The following is a 16,233-nucleotide window of genomic DNA, read 5'->3' as shown; positions in this document are numbered from 1 at the left end:
TTTAATTTATGCTATCAATTAAATTAAAAATTAAATCAAAGTTTTCAAATAGGTCTCAACCTTCTACAAAAATATTTTCAGCTTTAAGCCTTTGTATATCTCTTTCTTTTGACAGCCATATTGCAGTATTTAATTTACCGTATCAATTGGTCTAAACTGAAATTTTAAACACAGGTGGCAACTCTCTAATTTTTTTTACTGCAGTATTGTAAGCTAGATCTCTAGCGATACATCGGTGAAAACTGCATTCAATTCCATGTTATACAGACAGACAGAGAGTCAAAAATTCTAAAAATTGTTTATTTGGCTTCTGTAGCTCTAATAAAAACCCACCATATTAATTTTTCTTTAATACCTATAAGGTGCAGACATCGGCCTGTTACAATTTTATTATAAGTTTAGATACAGATTTAATTTATTTTATCAATTGAGTTTTGATAATCTGACATCAGATTCATAATCATCAAGCTCAGAAACCCGCAGGAAACGAGTTTCAACCCTTGACAATACTTAAAACGTTCAGTATCAACGTTTTAATTTTAGTAATATTTTTTTTTTAATTTGATCGCCATATTGGATCCGCCATTTTGAATTTAAAAAAAATTTACTTCAGGTTCGTGATCGGCGACCCCAAAAACTCTCGAGTGGCGGGTTTCGAACAAATCCAATTATTTTTGAATTTTGAAAAACTGACTTCAGATTCCTAAATAGCAACCCAAGAAACCCCCTGGTAACAAGTTCCAACCCATGACAACGCGTAAATCGTTAAGTACCAACGTTTTAATTTTACTAGTCTCTTTTCGAAAGCATATTTTCGGGCACTAGGCCCATTCCTACTGTCCAAGACAGGTGTGTAATTAAGGGAGTGTTCCCCAATAATACCAGAGTAATTATATGTAAAACCACACTTTTAGCTGCATTTTAACATGTCACGGAAATAAAAAAATTAGAACATCAGCGTTTTTATAAAAAACCGACCTCTAAAAATACTTTTTTTTTTAATAAAAAATTCGTGTATCTTTTTTTATCACGAATAACAATATTCTGATGTAGCGTTTATGAATTTCCAAAAAGAGTGTTTTTTGAACCACTCTAATAAGTATGTATAGATACAAAAGGGGCATAACTCAAAAATTAGATGGGGAAATATAATGCTTGTGGATCGTACAGATTCAACGCAATTGACCCAAAAACCACATGATCAAGTTTAAATAGCACTGGAATAGCTGTGCTTGATTGTAGTGTGCTCACATGAAAAAAGTGGAAAAAAGCAACATCAGTTTATAAGGCGAACTTAGCACAGTGCGTAGGCAACTGGCTGAGTCAGCAGGGGTCGTCGGTTCGAATCCCGCTGAAGAAGTTTGATGAGGAAATGTGGTGATTTCCGAAATAGGTATCACTTCTACCATTTTTTCAAATTGTTGTTGCTTTTCCACAATAGTTTTTCATTAAAAACGGAATCAAGCTCAATAAAAATTGTTGAATAAAAAGCCTAATGGTAATTAGGTAGTAGATAAAAATGAAATATATATTAAAAAAATAAAAAATAAATTAAAATATAAAAAAAGAGAATCAAATGCACTCACACACACAGTGACTCAAATATGTGTTCACGTGTTGGTTTTTATAATACTCACAAACTTTTTCAGGTAAAATATTTTTTGTAATTTTTCTATAAAAATATTGTCAAGCTTTAGCGAAAACCATATAAATCCAAGTTTCAAACTTTATACAAAATTAAGGAAAATTCAACAAATTTCCATCGATATTTCGAGCTTTGAATCTGAATCGTTACAACATCTTTGAGTATGTCGGAGTCGTGGGTTCGAATCCCTGTAAGCCGGACTTCGAAATAGCCTCTTGTTGAGATGCCAGAGAACATATGAAAAGTATCCATGTGAAAAGTAAAAATTCACTTGGCAATTTAAAGAAATATGAGTACTTTAAGTAGTTAACGCTGTGTCCCCAGCGGATTTAGCAAGCCGCAAAGTTGTGCGTTCGAACCCCACTGCCTGCAATTTTTTTTTTTAATCTTTAATTGTTATTTAATTTTTTTAACCCTTAATTAGGCGCATAAAGAAAATCACACAATTAGTCGCATGGGGTCCCCAGTGACCCCAATAAAAGTGTTGAAAAAAGAGTTCTCAAAATAAAAAAAAAACAAAGTGTGTATTATCAAAATATTAAAGTACACTATTATCGTCAACTTCAAAAAACAAAAACATATTTTCGTCTTCAAACTTAAAAAAAAAATAAAAAACTTACCTCCCCCAAAAAATGTTACGTTAGTGGTCGTATGGGGTCAGCACTCAAGCGAGTAGCGACACATATGTACGCGACGATGTTCTAGCCGCGACTAAATAAATAAAACGAAATGTGTGTTTTCATAAATATGAAAGCACCTTATTATAGTTAACTTTAAGAAAGAAAAGCGTAACTTTGACTTCAAACTTAGATACAAAAATAAAAAATAAAAAATGTTACGTAAGTGGTCGCATGTGGTCAGGACTCAAAAGAGTAGCGACACATGCGTACACGCCGATGTTCTGGCAGTGACTTATTTACGTGCCCCGCGGAGAGTTAGGAAACTAGAAAGAGTGCGAGCACGCTCCAAGTACTCGTAAGACATTTTTTTTCAACTTGAAATGGCCTTGACCCCTATGCGCCTAATTAAGGGTTAATGTAATTTTAGTTGCTAGCTTTTTTAAATCGCAATATTTTGTTTCAAAAATACATGCAGTTTTAAAAACTTTATTTCGCCTATATGCCGACTGCTGAGTGGAAGATCGACCTATTACGGCAGCCAGTTTGAAAACGCCCTATCTCAAAAAACTTTTCAAGAATGCTCTACACTCTAAAAAGGGCATGTAATACTACTACTGAAAAGTGTTTATTTTTCAACCATAATCTGTTCAAGTATACGCACAAGATATACAAGATTTGATTTTGAACATGAGTTCGAGCTCTAAACGCCAAAAGAGCGTAAGCGACAAAAAGTAAATTTTACAGTACGCGTTTTTTTTTATTAACACGGCAATTCCTGTAGATACTAGCCTGAAGGTCAATGAATAAATTACGTTTGATGTTAGGTATATAATATTGGTGGTATTATTTGTCCATCTTTAATGAAACAGGTGATTTTGTGCAACTCAAAACGACCGCCGTGCTTATTCATACCAAAATTTATTTCGCGGAACCCCGGTGACTTTTCTACGGAACCCTTGGGTTCCACGGAACCCACTTTAAGAAGCTCTGCTCTATAAAAACTAATGCCGATTTCGTTTGTTCCAAAAAATGTTTTTCTTTTATGGTGCAAAATGTGTCTGACGTTACACTCAACCCTGTAAAAGTGCATGTTTTGCCTACTTATCCTTATCGAGCTCAAGCATTTCATAATATCGTCATTTTAAAAACCTTCTGCTTTACAGGGCCACCATCACCCCTGACAAAGCATGAAAGGGCAGAGGATGAGCCTTTTTTGCCTTATTGGAGTGCATTACTTTAAGACACGCACAGAATTTTCCTCTTCTACTAACTCTTCAGAGGAATCGCTGTCGCCGTATGGGACGAGTGCCCTCTAGTTAAGCGCTGCAACAATCAACCATTTTTTATTTATTTATTTATTTAAGTCTATGAATTTCAATCCTTACAGACTATGAACAATTGTAACTTATTACAAACTATTAATAACATTTTATATATATTTCAATAAAACTATAATACAGAATTCAAAAGATTCTAAAAAGCAATCCTTGAAAGGGAAAAACCCAGATCAACATTACTAATAAGGGAATTAATGGGGGTATTACTGGCGTACTTAGATTTAAAGTTATCCACATAAAAAGGGTAGAAGTTCCGAAGAGATCGCTGGGGAACATTAAATCGAATCCTTTCCAACAAGTAAGGACAATCAATGACTCCAGTTATGATATAGTGCGTAAAGGACAGGCACAGTATATACGAGCTTCTAAGGACTTGAGACTTATAATCAAGAGACGAACAGAATATGATGGTATGGGATTTATAAAGTTCAAAGACCGAAGTGCAAACTTAGGAGAATTTTTTGTACACGTTCTATTCTATTGGCTACTTGGTCTCCAAACAAAAACAGCATATTCTAAGTGTGACCTAACAAACGATACATAGAGTGACTTGATGGTATAGGGATCAGAGGATTTAGAGGCATTCCGTCTTACGAAACCCAACATGGAGAAAGATTTGGAAGTGATATAATTTATGTGGTTATTAAAAGAGAATTTACTATCAAAAATGACGCCAAGGTCCTTAATCTCACTAACACACTGAAGGTCACATGTCGATATATTGTACGTAGCAGGTATAATGTTAGATAATTTCGCGTAAGTTATTTGAAAGCACTTAGACCAGTTCAGTAAGAGACGTGATTTCTGGCACCATAAATAAAGCCTATCAATATCAGTTTGAAGCTTAACAGCATCCTCTGCGGTCTTAATCACTGAGAAAATCTTTAAATCATCAGCATAAAGCAAAAATGTAGCAAATGAAAAACAGCTTGTGATATCATTAGTAAATAGTACAAATAGGAGTGGTCCCAAGACACTTCCTTGTCGGACACCAGAGGAGGCAACAAAGGGGTAGATGAAATACCATCAAATGTAACAACACAACTTCTATTGCATAAGTAAGAGTCTATCCATTGCAGAAAAGCAGAGTGAACGCCAAGACATGCAAGTTTTCTAATTAAGACTCTGTGAGAGACTTTATCGAAAGCCTTCGAAAAGTCGGTGTAAATACAGTCGACCTGAAAACCAGCCGAGAAAGACTCAATGCAGTATTCATTGAAAACAGCTAGACTCGATACCGTAGATCTATTGGCGACAAACCCATGCTGATGTGGGCAAATGAAAGATTTAACAACTTTGCATTGACTGCGTGTTCAAAGATTTTTGAGATAGTCAAGAGCTTAGAAATGGGCCTATAATTTCTACCGTCATTTCTATTGCTACTCTTAAAGATGGGCGTTATGAAAGTGAGCTTCCATGCATCAATGAAACTCCCCGACGATAATGATTTATTAAAAATTACGTTCAGAGGATAGACCAAAGCAGGACAATTTTTTATTAGAACTGCTGAAAGTCCATCAGTTTGGGAGGAAGATTTCAAATTAAGCAAAGCGTTACTAATATCCTCAGATGAAAGGCATAAAGCCCCGAAGTCCAAAGAGTAGTCTAGACTAGATGAAAATTCGCATGGCTGATCATGGTCTTCATCAACAAAATTCGATTTAAAAAACTCAGCAAATAAATTTGCCGCTTCACTTGAGGTTCGCGCATAATTATTGTCTAAAAATACGCCGGTGGGAACACTAGTACTGCTCCTTTTGGATTTTATGTAATTCCAGAAGGTTTTAGGATTTGATTTAATGTTCAACTCCATGCTACCGATGTAGTTATTATATACTGGTTTACCAGACTCGTGCGCCACCTATCGGTAAAATTTTTAGTGCAGTTAGTTAATATGCGTTCTAAATATGAACCAGATCGGACTATAAATAAGGGATTTTCAAATATCTCGACTCCTGCGCCACCTATCGGATTAACTCATCTTTTGTATTGCATGGTCAACGGGTTCTGAGCAAACTGAGAAGTTTCAAGTCTGTAGGTCATTGAGAAGTTGATCAAAAATTGTTTGCAATTTTTTCCCCTAAGAAACATACATACATACGTACAGAGCAAGACAAGGAGTTTTAGTTAGGATTGAAGTTCCACTCTACGGGGGTAGGCTTTCGATGCGTTCTCCTTGTATATATAAAAAAAAACAAGTAATTTTTAGCAAAAAAAAACGGACTTGAAAATATATATATATATATATATTCCATGATCCAATGATCGGATCTAAACCAGATTAGTATGGGACCACCTCTTAGACACTATCTTTCTATATTCCGACGAACTGATAACCTCCTCCTTTTTTTTGGAAGTCGGTTAAAAAAGCATACAGAGCAAGTGAAAGGCTTAACCGACACTGCGGGCACAAAAAAAATTTAAACATAGTACAATTAAGCACTTAAGCCAAAAGCACTTAAGAAAATCGAACAGGTAGTCGCTTACGCCCTTTTGGCGGTTAGGGCTCGAGTTGTTTAAAATATACACTTAAATATACACATGAAATGTTTAAAATTACAAACATTTTGAAAGTAAAAATATATTTTTTACAAATAATAAATACTAAGTGCCAGGGGCGCACCCAGGAATATATTTTTGGGTTGAGGGGTTTATACTTCTAAATATATATCATCAGAAAATACAGAAAATTTGCTTCAGATAATACGCTCTTTAAAATACATTTGTGCAAGTTTTATGTACAGTATGTAATAAATAAATAAACTTTTTAAAGTTTCATAAATTGCATTTTATTTACATAAAATTTACAAAGAACTCAAATATTTTCAACCGGCTTCATAAAAGGGGAGGTTATCAGTTCTTCGGAGTATTTTTTCTTCTTTTATATATGCCACCGCACAACTTTGGACCGCGTGAACCGATTCCAATTCTTCTTTTTTATTACCGGATAGATGGTACCTTAAGAGTCGTCCCATAATTTGGTTTAGATCCGATCATTAAATCACGAAAAAATTAACGGTACTCCTAAATTTGTATATGAGAATTGAAGTCGGTTTTGCTTTTTTCTTAAAAATTACTTGTTTAATAAATAGTTCTACAAACACACGATGCACTCAACTTTCAAAAGAAATACAAAATTTTACAAAAGAATTTTAATATAAATAAATTAAATAATTCCATGAAATTTTTACGCTTTTATATTCATTTTCGTCGATTTCTGGTTTCTCATTTTTTTAATACTTCGAATAACGAAAATTTAACTGAACTTGTATTTTTATCATGTAGCTCATTTTTGTGGAACGAATTCGAAGTTAGCAAATTAAATCTTCGAATGCTTGTTAAGTACATATCAGTGTTAAACTTTTTTAGGCTGTAAAGTGTAAAAAGCAACAGTAAGTGGGTATGCATTGCATATTTTTAGGACAATGTTTTCATTCGCAGTTAAACTTTAAAAAACTCTCAAGAAAAAAGAAAAATTCTTACAAAATGAAGCACAAGAAATGCAAAAGAAATTTTGTTCTATCAAAATTTCTTAAATCATAATAAATTTAACCCCAAACCCACCCCTTGTGTGCGCTACGTTACAAATTTGGTATGTAAAAGTAAACAGACAGTGTTTAATTTTGCACACACAAGGAGAGGAAGCTGGTTACCTCTCTTTATATGCGTAAATTTAAACGAAAATTTTTTAGAAGAAATTTTAAACATTTTATGTGTAAACTGTGAAATGTTTAGAACTCAAAAAACAAAATTGAAATTTGTTCTACGCCACACATATGATAAGTAAAAGTAAGCATGCAGTGTTTAATTTAATTAACATGGTGTGTAAATTTGCATTTATTAAGAGAGGAAACTGGTTACCTATCTTAATATGCGCAAATTTAAACAAAATTTTTTAGAGTGTACACTAAGTGAAATAACGCATAGTAAAATCAAATAATTTGTATTACGACGCAATGTTAATACGCAGGTATTAAAAAATATTTTTCGAATGGAAGTAGTTAATACGTGCATATTTCAATTTGTATCAAATAAAAACGTATTTAATCAAATGAAAACGTATTCAAAAGTAGCGTATAGAGGGAAATAAGGCTCACTGTTATCATCGTGCTCAGAATTATGGTCTGATTATGCATACTTCGCATAAATTTCAAACTCTCAGGTGAAAGTCTGTTGAATGCATTTCGTATGTAGTCCATTACCCAGAAATTAGCAGAACTTGTAATAAATTGCACCCGATTTACATGATTGAAGTACTTGAAAGCAATTCTTGCTCATTATCTTTTGTGTTTTCTATTTGCTTTTACACGTTTCAATTCTGTTGAATTCAAGTTTTTGGTTCTTTAAATGGGAAGCAACGGAAATGCCAAAAGCAAAGCAAGAAAGTTGAAACGACTTGACGGTACAGACGCATGTGTACTCGTCCCTTTTTTTCTCATCCCCTCTCTTCCACATGCGAGCAGAATTGAATTCAATACTTGAACTGTGTAAAAGCAGTCTTAGCGATCTGTTGAGATTAGACTTTGCCTCACGTTTTCTTTAGTAACATTTCGATTGCAGAGATACCAATAGCAATTCTACAGAGATGCATGGAAAGCTTATTAGGGGAATTCACAACTCTATCCGTGTAATTTTGGGAACAAGTAAAGAATAGGGCCCGTTGAGTTAAAAAAAGAAAAAGTGAGCCTAGCGGGCCATGATGTTAATGGAATACATTTTATTTGGTGCAAATTCATAGGAGCGGTGCTGGGAAGAGTAAACGTGGAATTTTCAATATTTTCAAAAGCTTATATTTTGAAAAGTTTTGAATCAATTTATAAAGTATGGATATGTTTGGAAAGGCAATTAGAAGTCTTTTGATTTAATATGTGTATATTGCATATATATATAAATTATGCCAATTTTTTTTAATAAAAATTAGTTTTTCTTAAAATCACGTAATTAACTACAGTATATTTTGCTTAGCTGCCCATCCTTCTTTGCACGAAAAACTTGTGCGCTTAACCGACAAAAGCACTTAAGCGAATTTTCTTTACTACTTCAATGAGGAAGGTATCCGAATCCCTATGAAACCAAATAATGGAGGAGCACTTACCACGTAGAAACTACTGCAAGAGAAATTTTTTCCGAATGGTATCTAATTATCTATATAACTACATAAAATAATTGCCATTTTCGTTGTTCTGCGAGATGAGCAAAATAAATAATAGCTTGTAAAATTAGGGTAAGTGTAGAGCCAGTGAAGGTAAACGTAATACTTTCTTTGATAATTGATAATAGTTGCAAATTTTTAAGGCAGGTATCACTAATGTGCAGGTATGTTGAATGCAATTATCGGAGCAGTTTCCTTATAAATGTTAAAAATAATGCCGCTGATGCGCATTTTGGGGTAGGTATCTTAAATGTGCACTTAAGCACAAAGGTAGCAAAGCAAAATATACTGTATATTAAAAGATATGCACAAGATAAGAAAGAGCACAAAAACACTGTTCAGTCGCATCTTGGCTCCTTAGCAATTACTTTTTTATTTACTCCTTTTACTATGTACTCCTTGTGTATAAAACCGGTTACCGCATTTTGCTACATTAACCTAAGTAAATACATATATCACTATATCAGGCCACTTTAGTGCCGCTATTATTCCAGTATATATTCCAATAACTTTTTCTTTTGAAGAAGACTAATGTTAGTTTTTGAGAGTAAGACAAGTTTGACGCTCGCCGTGTACAGAAAATATCACAGCGCACGGCAGTGCGCGCGAGTGACGAAAGCAGCCTCAGTAGCATGCTGAAATGACTCGCTTATACAGGGTGTCCCAGAAGTAACCTGCCAAACTTTAGGGGAAGGTAGGTGGAGGGTGAGCTCTTTGATAAACAAAAAATTTTCAGGTAAAAGTGTCACCGTTTTTGAAATATTTAAATTTTTTTTGAATTAAAAAAAAAATCGTGCCTTTTCATGTATTTTCTTTAACTGCATCTACAAACCAGGCTATACTTACTAAATTTTTTATGTAAAATACTTCCAGATAGTTGCTTCTCCATACTCAAATGCAATGTAGTTAAAATATATTAAGGAACCATCATAAAATTAGGACTATTTTGGGATTTTTAACTTTTTGATATTTTCTTCCCCAACTTTGACTATCTCTGGTGAAAAAAAATGTACTGAACTATAACTTTACATTACATAAAAAAATTGCTCATTTAATAAAGATTTCAGAAAGGTGCCACTCTTACTGTTTCGAATAGAAAAAGAAGTTTGTGGGCAAAGGACTGAGACACGCTAAAATGTATTTAATAGATTTGTGAAATTGGACCTTTCGAACATTGTGTTATTAATACTATGACAGAGAACACGCAGTATGAATATGCGGATATTCACCTAATTTACGGTGAAGCTTGCTGTAATGCCAGAGCTGCTCAAAGACTCTATGCAGAGCGATACCCCAATCGTCGGCATCCGGGTCGTGAAGTATTCGCCCGGACCCATAGAGAAATATATTAAGGTAAGTGATTTTTACACCTTTCTTGTTTGCTTGCTTGTTAACTATCATTTTTCACTTTTTTAAGGTCGCATACCTGGAAGGCGTGGCGGCGAAACAGGACGTCGTGCAACGGTAGATGTTGAAGTTGTGTTAGAGGAAGTGGAACTAGGTCCATCGACTTCAGTGAGAATGATGGAAAGACGGACGAGAATACCAAAAACTACAGTTCACAAAGCTTTAAAAGACCATCGATTTCATCCCTACCATTCAACGTGTTCAGGCTCTACAAGAAAGAGATTACCTGTCGAGGGTTAGATTTTGCCGTGAAATGTTGCGAATGCATGAACCAGACCCCAACTTTTTTAATAAAATAATTTGGAGCGATGAATCGTAATGCAAACGTGATGGTTATTTTAATTTACATAACCTTCACAGTTGGCAGATAGACAATCCTCACGAAATGAGAGAAGATCGTTCGCAGTACCGGTACAAAATAAATTTATGGTGCGGTATTTTTAATTGTCAGATATTGGGACCTGTGGAACTGCCGCCTACGCTCAACTCCCACAGTTATTTAGAGTTCCTTCAGGAACGGCTTCCAACTCTTTTAGAAGATGTACCCTTAAACCTGCGGCGAAGACTATGGCTGCAAAATGACGGGTGCCCTGCTCACTACGGGAATGAAGTAAGAGCTCATTTAGACGAAACTTATTCTCGCCGATGGATTGGAGGATACGGGCCAATCACGTGGCCCGCTCGATCGCCAGACCTGAATCCATTAGATTTTTCCTACTGGGGCTGTCGTAAGGACAAAATTTATTCAAAAACAATTCAAAACGAAAGCATTTGCGGGAACAAATAAATGGAGCTGCTGCTGAGATAGCCCAATTGAGTTTAAGATCTCTAACAGCGACTTTTCTTAAAAGGTGCCGAGCTGTATTAGAGTAGAAGGTCGTCAATTTGAGCATATTTTATCAATAAATGAATAAATTTTTCTTCAAACAACTCATGTATATTTAATTTCACGTGAACCCATCCTTCATAATGTTCCTTTGTACTATTTAGCATGTCATTGGTCAGTAACAAGAGCAACTTAAATTTAAGTCTATTAAATACATTCTAGCGCGTCTCAGTCCTTTGCCCACAAAAGTGGCTATAACTTTTTTTTCTATTCGAAACAGTAAGAGTGTAATGTAAAGTTATAGCTCAGTACATTTTTTTTCAAAGTTGGGGAAGAACATATCAAAAAGTTAAAAATCCCAAAATAGTCCTAATTTTATGATGGTTCCTTAATATATTTTAACTACATTGCATTTGAGTATAGAGAAGCAACTATCTGGAAGTATTTTACATAAAAAATTTACTAAGTATAGCCTGGTTTGTAGATGCAGTTAAAGAAAATACATGAACAGGCACGATTTTTTTTCAATTAAAAAAAATTTAAATATTTCAAAAACGGTGACACTTTTACCTGAGAATTGTTTGTTTATCAGAGAGCTCACCCCCCCCCACCTACCTTCCTCTAAAGTTTGGCAGGTTACTTCTGGGACACCCTGTATATACACGATATTTGGAAGTTTTTATCCAGACGACCAATCGACATGTTTGAGGTATCGTTGGAAAGGTCTTGTAGAGTGTGTCTAGAAAATGTATTCAAGTTTCATGAACAATTATCCGAATTCTTAAAAATTAGGCTAAAATATTGCGAATCAAAAAACGTTTTTTTGCTTTTGCCGGTTTAAGGGGTTATGAGGGTACACCCGACATATTTAGTGTTATTCTATAGGCCAATACCTTTCAAACGATACCTTATATGTTGAGTTCCGGCTACTAGTTGCAAACATATAGAGCTAAATGTGTTTTGGTTCGTGTCTCCACTTCGAGAAGCGTTGGTACATATGTATGTATGTGGCGTCTGTACGTACCTTCATTTAATTTTTTTTCAAACTTTCAGTAATTAAAGTACAAAAAAAACTAGGATGGTTTTGTTCCAGGATGTTTTGACTCGTATGCCTTTGTGGGCGTGGCTGGTGCCTGAAATTCGAAAAAAGGCAGTTTTTACCTCGCTTTTATTAGCTCGGGATGTAACTATGTAATATTGATGCGCCCAAAAGATGCAGCGATTTCTATTCTCAAGTTACATACCTGATGACAGTACGAATGGAAATTTTAATAGCGAGGTTTTAGGTTTTTAAACTATAATTTTATTTAAACTAGCACTTAGGCCGCACTACTCATTCCATACCATTCGTTACGATATCAGTAGAAGGGCCTTAAAACAAGCTATCTAATGCGGTCTTTTGCGTTTATGAAGTATAAATATGTCATAACGTTATCGGCCAAAAAACTAAAAATTGGGCTGCTGAAAATATAGATTTCGAGATTTTTCTCAAAAATTGGTTAGTCGATTTTATTCTAAGTTTCCCCAAGTCTAGCCCAAAACCTTAGCTTTCATTTGGTATATAGCTTTTATCTGGGAAAGCTCTTGTTGTGAAGATATTACGATTCAAATTGAAAAAAGTCGCCCCAAACAGCGACCAATGGTTTAAAATTAACATATTCGTCCAATTTGGTTACTTTAAGATATAAATATAACATACCCAGTTCCCCGAAAAAATTGCGCATTCCGCGATTGCCACTTAAACCGAAATTCCCTGCAAATCGGGGAATTTCCCGCGAGTTGACAAGTTGAAGGATGCAGCTGTGCTAATCACTTCGTACACACAATTTGTGTGTATTTCAGTGTTTTTTTCAGTCACATGCCGAAATTGTAACATTTCTCCCCATTTTAGTTGCAGATATGTACACAGTATTTAACTATACTACATGGGTTTATCACCCATACTTAACCTACCTGGGAAGACGTGTACAATATTACCTACAGTTGCAAATAAATATGAATGTATGAATGCATTTAGTTCACCCAATGGTGCCGCTACTACCTACATACATATCGTCCTTTAAAACACAAAACCGCGTAACAACAAAATGCAAAGCCGCGTATGTCAGGTTGCATAAATTATTTTCTAGAGAGTAAAAACCCTCATATTTCAAAATGGTTCTCTGTTTTATAAAGCAGTCGCATTTCTGGCTAGTATATTTCAGGACGAATGGATAAGGATTGAGCCAAGAACTTGTGTGAGCAAATCAAATTTTTGGCGGCAAATGTGAGTTACGCGGTTTTGCAGAATGACGATACGCGGTTTTGTACTTTGAATGACGATGTGTATAAATTGCCACTGAGCAAAACTACTTGAGAAAAAAGCATTAGTTTAATAGCAAGAGTACACGTCACCGTACACGTGAAAGAAGTACAACTTCTTAAAAAAAGCACATGTGTGCGCCCCACACCCGGCAGAAATCTTAACAAAAGTAAACTACGAGACAATCCGACAAATACAGTTGTTTATTGTATCCAAAGTTGGTACCAAGTTGATAAGTTTTTATCATTTCTCATAATTTTTATTTTTTTTTTTAATGTTTTCGAATACAAAGGATATGATCATTCTTTTTCGCTTTATTCCGTATTCGAAAAACTATATGTTTCAATATACACATCGATTTGAGTACATAAGTGAGATTTATATTATATTTTTAGCAATTTATTTGAGAAAAATAAAACAAATAAATAAAAACTGCCTTGGAAACTGACGCAAAATAGTATTATTTATTCGGAACGTTCGAAAATCCGTCTACTGCTAGAAACACAAAACAAGAAACAGAACTTTTGCAACGATTCGTGTGAATAAAAAAGATTTTCCCTACGTTTCCAAGGCAGTTAAAAAATGCGTATAATTTTCGTCGCGAAATTGATATCATAAATTTTGTGTTTCTAGTTCAGCTTTCGTCACTCGAAAATTTTACCTCAAAGAGGTGTTTTATTTGATAGAATTTATAACGTGGAAAAAATAAAGTGTTTTTTCTTCATTTCACTACAAGTAGAGAAATTCTGATCGAATTTAACATTGGCGATCCTGCCAGGAGACGGTAGTCTAAATTAAACTCATTTGTTTAAGCGTGTATAATAATAAATATATACCAAGACATTTGTGATTAATTCGTGACAAATAAGCCCACGCGGCGCGTCCTTAAGGTCTATTCTGCAGATATGGCCGAAGTCAAACTTGCCAAATTGAAAATTAAACGCGGTACTCTAATAGCTCAGCAGCAGCGTGTAAAGGAGTTTATCGACTCCAAATTATCAAAAGCATCTGTTCAAGAACTCGAAACTACAGCCCATGCTCTGGAGAAATACTACCATGATTTTGAAAGCATACAATCCAGCATTGAAGAACTTGAACCGGAGGAAGGGGACACCATTCGATGCTCATTCGAAGAGCTTTACTTTGTTCTTCGTCCCACTCTGATGGTTGCTATAAGGCAGTGTAAGGAGGAAGCAGGAAAAGGTTCAACAGCAACCACCAAATGTGAAACGATCGTCAGTAAGAAATTAAGACTGCCAGAAATCCCCTTGCCAACGTTCTCCGGTGACTACACCCAGTGGTTGTCGTACTACGACACGTTCTCTGCCTTGGTTCATCGCAATAGTGCTCTAGATAACGTCAAGCGATTCCACTATCTCCGATCTTCGCTTAAGGATGGTGCTCTCCGGCGTATACAGTTCATCGAAGTGACCTCTGACAACTACGAAATCGCACTCAAATCACTTGTCGGACGATATCAAAAGCGTAACGTCATTGTTCGGGGGCATATAAGACAGCTTTTTAATGTGCCTTCAAATGCCAACAAGTCTTCTTCATCGGCATTACGGGAGCTAATCGATTCAGTAAATACTCACCTGAGAGCATTATCGTCCTTAGGAAGACCAGTGGCACATTGGCATGATTTAGTCATCGAAATAGTTTTGCCAAAATTAGACAACTCCACACTTGAAAAGTGGAATGACGAAGCTCCCACTGATAGGCTTCCAACACTAGAAGAGGTTTTTAAATTCCTGGGAAAAAGGTGTACTCATTTAGAAGAAAGAGCGGCAGCAGCGCGTTCCACTACACAGCAATGCGTCAATAGTAATAAAAGCCTAAAACATTTTCGCTCTTCGCAGCAGCGTTTCGCCTTTGTTGTTTGCGAAAATGTAAAACCTCAGCGTAACTGTACGTACCGCAGTGGCACAAATCATGTTAAAGATTTGATGCTATCCATCAGAGAAATCTTTGTAATAATTGCCTAAAGGCTGACCACACGCACATAAACTGCGAATCTGAAAGGTGTAGAGTCTGCAAACGCAGCCACCATACATTACTTCACAACAAATCATTTTTCGTAAATGCAGCACCTGCTATTGAACCTTCGTCTTTGACTGCCACGTCTAATAATGCTCATACGGAATGACCATTAGCCACAATTTCATCTGCTTCCAACATCATGATCGCCGCCGGCACCTCCGCTTTTACTAACAGCTCTACTGCCTTCGACTCAGCAGCTAGCCTCTCCGCTACTTTGAATAAACCTAGGTGTACGATCATACTGGCTACAGCTCTTGTTAAAGTGACAAACAACTGGGGCATGCCTATACTGTGCAGAGCGTTATTAGACTCTGGGTCACACAACTATCACCTCAAATACATCCGCTTATTCAGCTGAATTAACATTTTTGATATTGTCACGCATTAGTGAACCTCAGCCTGATTGTAATGTCAATATATCGAATCTACCTGCGAATGTACAGCTTGCAGATCCGTTGTTTTTTAAGCCTCAAAAAATTGATATGTTGCTAGGTGCAGAAATTTACGTCGATTTGCTGATAAATGAGCAATTTCGCTTAGCTGATCATTTGCCTATTTTGCAAAACACAAAGTTGGGATGGATAGTCCGGGAAGACTACCTGCTATTAAACAATCAAGCCTGCTAGCTAATAAAGTAACAACGACATCAATTGCGTCATTAGAACTGCTACTTCGATAGTTTTGGGAGGTTGAGACACATGCTCATTCCAACAAAAGTCTCACAGCAGAGGAAAAATTGTGCGAAGCTCATTTCTCGCCAACTGTGCAGTGTGCAGTAAATTGCAGATTTATCGTCACTTACGACAGCCAAGCGTCGTTTTTTCGCTCTAGAACGTAAGCATGCTAAAAATTCCAGTCTAAAGAAACAATATATACAATTTATGAGCGAATACGAAGCTCTTCA

General features: G+C 35.6%; 1 protein-coding gene across 1 annotated transcript; it reads left to right on the top strand.

Moving 5' to 3' along the window:
• Positions 1–14,194: 14,194 nt before the first annotated feature.
• On the top strand, positions 14,195–15,274 carry LOC118750806. The gene has a single exon (XM_036485542.1). It carries the CDS (start codon positions 14,195–14,197, stop codon positions 15,272–15,274), a length of 1,080 nt encoding a protein of 359 aa, XP_036341435.1.
• Positions 15,275–16,233: the final 959 nt, after the last annotated feature.

Source organism: Rhagoletis pomonella, unplaced genomic scaffold, assembly GCF_013731165.1.
Source record: "Rhagoletis pomonella isolate Grant_MI unplaced genomic scaffold, Rhpom_1.0 Rhpom_scaffold_00409, whole genome shotgun sequence".
In the NCBI taxonomy this organism is placed as follows: Eukaryota; Metazoa; Arthropoda; class Insecta; order Diptera; family Tephritidae; genus Rhagoletis; species Rhagoletis pomonella.
The sequence above is the reverse complement of the archived record's forward strand: the minus strand, read 5'-3'. Positions and strand labels throughout refer to the sequence as shown.